We start from the raw sequence: 7,682 nt of genomic DNA, 5'->3' as shown, positions 1-7,682 counted from the left end.
TGTATGACACCATATGTGAAGTTCAGATCATTCCGATTTCTATATTTTAGCTTTATGTATTTAATGCACTTGTCAAATGAAGAGGTGTTTTCTCAAAAGGTTTCATACACCAAGACAGGTGCTTTCTATTTGTTATAGCAGCTGAAGGTTTCTTTTTCAGACTTTGTGACACATTTCAGAAGAACCTCACAGTAAAATGTCACCTCATCAAATCAAACCTTCTCAAAGATGCCACAGAGAGCAGCTTTCTTATTAAACTGTATACCACCCACTCACCGTATCACAAAGTAAAATATGTTTTCCTGCAGACAGTCTACGAGCAGCCAAATCCCATCAGTTGCCAGTTTTTTGAATGCTACTGGCTAAATGAGGCAAAATAAAATGTCTCTGCTTTCATGTTTATAGGGAATTTAAGACTTGCTGCTGAAATGCACTGTGTTTCAACCTTTTCAATCTACCATCATTCACATAAACAGAGAAAATGTTAAAGAGAAACTGACCAGAATTGCTCTGAATACTGTTGAGCTAATGCCCTCAGCCACCTCGTACTCCCCCTTCTCGTTGGGCCGCGTGAAATTATGTTCCCTTCCAGATCCGAACATTCTGCAATAAAGAAGCTTCGGTTTATTCTCTCACACACAGAAACAGGAAATACAAAATGTTAACAACTCATCTATATCTACATTTACATCCATATGAACTTGATCTACTCTTCATAAAGGAGGATCAGTGGGTACTGTACCTGCCCAACATGGTGTTGGGTTGTGCCGTGAAGATGGAAGGATCGACTACAAAGCGCGTGTTGTCGACAATCAGAGTGACTCGCTCTGAAGTCCTAATGTTTCGGTTTCCGACGGTGGCACTTGCGCCTCCCTCCTTCGGATTCTCGTAGACAAATACCATTTCTCCGACTCCCAAGCTTTTGAAGGTGCCTTCGGTGCTGGACAAGCTGCTGTTCCGACTGCTCACCACCCCGCTGCTGCTGGAGCCGCTGGGTGACACTCTCTGAGGACGTGGACTGCTGGGCCTCGAAGACGGGCCACCATCTCTTTCACGGTCTACACACAGACGGGCCAGAACAGTGACTCAACAAGGACAGTTTCTTTTTTAATATTAGGACACAACCGACAGAACAAACATCCCGGCAGAGACATTAATTCTTGATTTCCATCATTATCTGCAGCTTAATTTGGAGGTTTTGAAAACAGTCTTGAGCAAACACGGTTTACTCTGAGCGTCCATTTCAGTAAATCTAATATGTAGGTCATCTAATGTAATCCAAGCAGACTGGAAAGAGCCCTACTCAGAACATGAGTCTTGTGTCTGGACAGCCAAACTACAAGCGGCCTTGGTCTAAAGACAAACAGGTGGACAAGTATCGCCTTGATCCGTTCACAGCCAGAAACAGCAGAGATATAAACCATGTCTAAGCTCTAAGTTGATAAATGTAGTCAGCTGCTCTCAACAGTAGCTGCCAAGAGCTGCAGAACTCTAACATGACTTCCATATAAGCCCTCTATTCTTTCCATGCATACTCACCACTGTTGTGTTGGCGGGTGGGTGACGTGACGTTGCGAATGCAAGGAGTGAGCTGGCCTTCTCTCTCATGCGAAGAGTCCCTGGAGCGATCGCTGGAGCGGCGGCGGTCACGTGAACGGTCACAGCCCCCACTGGCACCATGCAGGCTCATCTTCCTCTGTTCTGCCTCCACTCGAGACGCTCGGGCCTGACTGCTGCTTTTGAAGACAAACACATTTAACATGTTTCCTCCTCAGGGGCCAGAGGACATTTTAAAGCCATTAGGACACACATATAACACATAGAACAGAACATGGGACAGTTTTTACTTTAAAACGGTTGTCAAGCTGTTTAACTTCATTATCTGGCTTACACGCAGCTGTTCTTAAACGCTACAAGGGTGTAAAACATTATTATAATATGGAGCACATTCGCTCCAACAAGCTTGGAGGAGAGGCCTTACTAACCCATGTAGAAACTAGACCAACCAGACCCACCACCTTCTGCAAGCTTCTAACCACAATGACACACATAGCCTGAATGCAACCAATTCCTTTTGCCTTCAGCTTTAACATGACTCAGGATCAGAGTTTTGACAGACTTCTTGTGTGATCCAAGTAAAGTGTCTGAACACACTTATAGGAACAGGAAGTACATAAAGACAATACAGAGACCAAACAGAGCACTGTGCAAGTCTTCATCGTTAGAAGATCAGTCCTGCTTACTGACAAGTTCATAAAAAGATGAAAATCTGTGATGACAAGCAGTAATAACGTTCAGGCACGCAAACCCACCAGGCGTTACAGGCACAACAAGAACAGAAACACACATATTTATGCCTCCTTCCTGCTTTTTTCCTGCCATCCTGCCCCCCCCCCTTTGTATAGATCTGAAAGGAAACAGGAAAAGGACCTCATCGGATAGAATGAGGGAGATTGTACTACAAGTTAGACTAGACTATTACACTAGTCAACAAATGCTTCTCATAACCAAATGTTTAGGACCACACATTCACTTGTGCTTCACTATACATTTAAGCTTTATTCGTCCATGATGGAGAAAATAGCATTTCCATCAACGCTGTACACAAACAAACTACTTTAGCTTCCAGTGAAATAAGCATCACTCTTCCAAATCTTACAAATGTCTTGTAATATGTGGATTGAGATTCAGCATCACCAATAACCTGCTGTGACTATTGTCATTAAGGGGATATTTACCTCGGCACAAGCTATTTGGCAAAATCTTGACCACTGACCAGCAGTAACCTCACTGCGTGTACTGCTCTGCTCTGACTGCTGAATTTCATTATAGCACAGGATCATTTACTGCTTGCTTCAAAATCAACGTGACCAACATTTTCACATTATATAAAGGTAACAGGAACACTTACACAAGGCAGGAGCCATGTACAGCATCATTTACCTGGTACACAAACAGAGACACTCTGTCCTACTCATCTGATGTATTTGAGCAACACCTCATACTTTCTACTCTTCCCTCTTGTTATCATATCACAGTTCAGGTAACACACATGTGAAAGCCCAGGTCCTCTGACAATGAATGGGATCAAATATCTAGCATGAAATTCTCAAGGAGGTCTCACAGATTTTCATCTGGCTCACCTCGAATGCTTGCAGAGTTTGCGAGGTCGGCTCGTTGCTTTTCGCTCCCAGTTTTCGGTGTCACTGGAGTTACTGTCATATGACTGCAGACGTGCTGCCATCACCCGTATAGGGGGGAGTCCGGTCTGGATCTTTCCCCGTTCATAATCTGGTCAACAGTTAATGGCGAAATCAACAAGTCAGTTCGATCTCCTGATCAGCGCCTAGCAAAGCACAGCTAGCTGTTGTACCTTAGCCACGGACTGTGTCTCTGACTTCACGTGTTCTGCCAACTTGGATGTAATCGTGGGTCAACGACCACAGTTCTGATTAAATATCTGCCTGAGCATTTATAATCTCACAGCAGAATAGTGTCAACGATGCTGTCAGACTGAGTCAACCTGCGATTAAGCTAGATACTCTGCTGTTAGCATGCCGAGCTAGCTAATGTTAGCTGCCTTTGCTAGCGGTACGTTACAACAATATCAACATAAACTTCCGGGACGGCGGCGTGGCTAGAGAAGCTACCCCAACAGCACTGACATACGTCTTCTGATATTCTAAGCAGATATGGCAAAAAGCATAAAAATAGCTACCTAGCTGGCTATGTTTTCCGCTGTAGTATAATCCAGCTAACCAGCCATCTCCTTTCAAAACACTCACCAGCTGACGTGCAACGTGACGACCGTTAAAGGCTCGACGTGCTGACGCACACAAAGCACAAAAAATATAGCTGCTGCTAAACTTGAAATTTACGTTAGCTTTCTCTGAAAAGTGACCGGTTTTCGAAAAATTAAAAATATGTCCAGTCGACCGACTGGTTTTCAACAACTGCTAGAAGGATTTTTACCTTTTCCTAAAAAGGGAATATAGAGCCGTGACCGTAGTCTCGCAAATCTCGCGATATGTTGCATGTGGGATCTGTTTTTTTTTCTTGCTTTATTCAAAATGTAAACGCAATTAAGTAAATAAGAACATTTAGAACACAAGTTTGCATCAAATTATGAAAAGATTTGTAATGTAAAATAGCTTTTTATTGGATTTAGAAAAATAATACAATCTGCACCTTATGGGAAAAACAAAGATAAAACAAACAAAGAAAGACAAAAACAGCAAAGAAAAAAAATTAAATTAAATTTAAATGAAGTCCCTCTATTTATTCTCATGTATATTCCTGTAGGGCTGTAACACTAGCTCTAAATTAATCATGTCACCTTTATAAATGATAATACTGTTGGGTCCTTGCCTTGATGTTTAAATTAGTTTGATTAATCTCCATAATAAATGGGTCTAGGCCGTGACATTCATTATAGTCATTTAAAGTTGTGTTTCTTTTTTTTTTTTCTCAGGGTTTTAATCCCTAATATTTAAATTACTCAGGTGAATTCACATCATAAATAACACTGTAGGGTCTTCACCTCAATATTTAAATGTGTTTGGTGAACTTGTATTGCCAGGTTTACTTTTCTACTTGAAAGCACTCCATGGCTTTAAACGTGATGTATAAATAACTTGACTTGATTCATAGTCATAGAGATGCTTTAGTGAGTATTATCAAAAATAAATCAAGCAACATCTTAGTAAAGCCAAAGTAAAAATAGCACTATTTCTGAACATCCTCTTCACTGATGTATTTCCTCTCAGTGAGCTGCCTTTCATCCTTTTTAGGGTTAGCAGGTCTCATCGTTTTGGTCAAGATCACAGAAGACGGAAATAGTTTTTTTTTTGAAAAAACAAAGAATATAAAAAGATGAATTAAAGCTAGAAGAAAATAGAAGTGCTGATCATTCCAACCGGGTAATTTAGATTCTGATTTCACTCTACTGTCACACTACGGACACATTAATAATCTATTTAATCAATCAAAGAAAATGTGGTTTATTTCTAAGTACTGCAACATCCCAGCCTGACACCTCTGACAGGATGAGGAGAAACTTCCCATGATAAGATATTTCTCAGGAGGAAATTCAAAAACTAAGCCAAGGAGGTAAATACAGATGGGGAATGACAGTAGTAGAGTTATCGCAGCTGCAATATCTGTAATTCAAAGACCCGGTGAATGGGTTGCTGGTTTACAGCAGGGTAGCTTGTGGATAAACCGGGTCAAGCCTTTAAGACTCGGAGGCCGACGGAGCAGCAGCATGGACAGAACAGGATAAAGCTCTCCAGGGAACGCATAGACCATATAGACAGAGGTCTATATGCGATGCTATGGGGGTCCTAAATGCCAAATTCCACGTCCCATCCTCTGGAAACTACTGCTGAGACATTTAAAATGACAATAATTAAAAATCAAGAATCGAAAAACAAGTCAGGCTAATTAAATCATAGCTGAGTCCCACCTTGAATCAGAGACAGTGAGAATAAATGAAGAGAGCGAGCTTCATAAGAGTTTAAGAGAGATACATGGAGGCAGAGGAAGCTCAGTATTTCTACAGATGCAAAACAGCCTGTTTGGTCAGATCTGATAGCAAATCGATACAGTGGGCTGAAGCCCTCGATGTGAGGCGGTATGTGTTGCCATGGGCAGCACCGTGGACCTGGTGGGCTCAGTGTCCATCAGCTGATCGGAAGTTAAATCAAACCTCAGAGAGAAGGAATAATGCAGGTAATACGTCACAATTTAAAAATCATTAATTACATCAGTGGGTGATTTTTACAAATGAATACAGACAGACATCAAGTAAAATATAATCTGTAATCTGTAGCAAGTGGGATAGAAAACACTGTTTCAGCTGTAACTCAGTCAGTTCTTTTTTGTTAATCCATCAATACCAATTTAACTTAAACAGCCATATTAAACACCAGCTGATTTTGCATTTTGGAAGTCATTTTCACAGATGACTAAACTAAAGGAGACTAATTATAAGCATACAAAGTGGAAGTTATAAAGAATATCCTACAAAATATAGAACATATTTTTATGCAATGAAAGGCAAGATAATGAAAGCCATCTAGGAAGTGGGTTAAACAGCACAGGGAATAAAAAAAGGTCAGATTTTATATGATTATCAGCAAAGGTTAAGGTGACTGAGTTCAGACACCTTTTTTTTTAGGGGATGTTTTGTAGCGGCACTTTAGCGAAGTTTGCAATAGAAGGTTATAGTCGTAATAAAAACCAGAAGCAGAAGGAATCACAATCTCAATGTCACTTGATCTCAGAGAAAAATACAAGCTGAAAACATCACACCAGTCAAAGCCAAACAAATGACTCCTGTCTATCGTCAGAGTGAAAAAACACACACAGAACGTATAAGACTAGCTGCTCTCTCGGTGCTTTGGTCCTTATTTGCACAAAACAATCATCAGTAAACAACATTTCTTTTAAATACTGAGGTATATAAACCCCCACTCAATATACTGAGTATACTGAGTGAGGGTTTAAGGTTGTATAAACCTTTTTTCTCCCCCTATTTAGCCTGAGATACTCGCTTTAATAATTATTCTATTTGTGGACGTTGCAAAAGAATGTAAACAAAATTGATTAAATTAAAAAAAAAAAGAAATTCAAATATCTATTATACCAGCAAGAAAATAGCATTACAATAAAAATAAACAATAAATAAAAGCATAAATAAATAAATACATGAAATAAGCAATTAAAAAAACAATACAAAAAGACAAGCATACAAAATAATGATGGCTTACAAAATAGTTTGTGTGAGGCTGTCTTGTGTTTGGGACCGTGAGTAGGTTGTGTTCAACTCTTGTATGAGTTTGATCCAAAAGCATCGTTTGAAAAAAGATTTCTAATATTTCCCAGTTGTCCATGTTGTGGTTTGGAGCTGGTGACGATGATTTCCTTCAACTTTTCCTGAAGCCAGTCTTGTCTTTCTCCCACTTGTTTGTGTTCCCGGACGTTGTGCATGAGCTGCACCTCGCTGATGGTTCTCTTTCTGTGGAGACGGGAAAATATCACGGTTCACTCCTCCGTCGATGAATTATTTATTGTAATTATTCATTATTAATTATTCATTTTTATCCCAAAGATGACATTTCACAACACGAAGACCCAAAATAAAAATAGATTTTTACCTCAGTGGTTTAGCCTCGATGTGGAAGCTGGCGAGGAAGATAATCAGCACCAACGTTTCCAAGTATCTCAACGAAAACATGTCGGGAAACTGAAACAGATAAATTAAACTATTAAAGTTGCCTCCCGTATAAACACTTGTTTTTCTGTAATCATATTTAATTATACAGTGATATAATCAAATAATGATCCACTGTCATGCCGCACTTACCAGGTTTTCTGTCCTTATATCCAGGAAAAAAGAAAAGCTCTGGCAGGCTTGGTTGCAATGGGACTGTATCAGTCTGAAAAAGAAGTCAAACTTGTTGATCAGTCTTTCGTGTGAAGACGGCTCTCTCCTTTATATACGGCGTAGCCCTCCCCTGGTCATCAATGAGCCATTTTCACTGTTGATGTTGATGTCACTTTTCCAATGCATCAATGGCCACAGGCATCTGCATGACACCACCTCCACCACAATTCACTACTAACTCATCTTTCAACACCTCTGCAAAGGGCCCCGTTTGTCACACGGTTTCTGAACTTGT

General features: G+C 40.2%; 1 protein-coding gene and 1 long non-coding RNA gene across 9 annotated transcripts in view; both read right to left on the bottom strand.

Annotated features, from left to right (window-relative positions):
* btbd10b (BTB (POZ) domain containing 10b) overlaps window positions 1–3,937 on the bottom strand; it is a 9,526-nt gene extending 5,589 nt beyond the window's left edge. Inside the window, exons 1-5 of one of the 8 annotated variants that reach the window (XM_008288705.1) lie at window positions 3,786–3,937; window positions 3,144–3,291; window positions 1,540–1,736; window positions 743–1,058; window positions 501–603 (exon numbers count right to left, since the gene is read on the bottom strand). In XM_008288705.1, the coding sequence (XP_008286927.1) occupies window positions 501–603; window positions 743–1,058; window positions 1,540–1,736; window positions 3,144–3,244 (717 nt within the window). In that variant the 5' untranslated portion in view covers window positions 3,245–3,291; window positions 3,786–3,937. Of the gene's footprint in view, window positions 1–500; window positions 604–742; window positions 1,059–1,539; window positions 1,737–3,143; window positions 3,292–3,373; window positions 3,688–3,718 lie in introns of those variants that run through there. The other 7 variants (XM_008288704.1, XM_008288707.1, XM_008288706.1 and 4 more) reach the window with 7 other exon arrangements.
* Window positions 3,938–6,719: 2,782 nt separating this feature from the next.
* Window positions 6,720–7,467, bottom strand: LOC103362376 (uncharacterized). Its single transcript, XR_520465.1, has 3 exons — window positions 7,367–7,467; window positions 7,158–7,246; window positions 6,720–7,018 (listed from the first exon to the last, which is right to left on the bottom strand). It is a non-coding gene; the product is annotated as an uncharacterized LOC103362376 (long non-coding RNA).
* Window positions 7,468–7,682: the final 215 nt, after the last annotated feature.

This window comes from Stegastes partitus, unplaced genomic scaffold (genome assembly GCF_000690725.1).
Source record: "Stegastes partitus isolate 25-593 unplaced genomic scaffold, Stegastes_partitus-1.0.2 Scaffold571, whole genome shotgun sequence".
NCBI classification, from domain to species: Eukaryota; Metazoa; Chordata; class Actinopteri; family Pomacentridae; genus Stegastes; species Stegastes partitus.
Note: the sequence above shows the minus strand (reverse complement) of the source record. Positions and strands in the feature narration are given on the sequence as shown.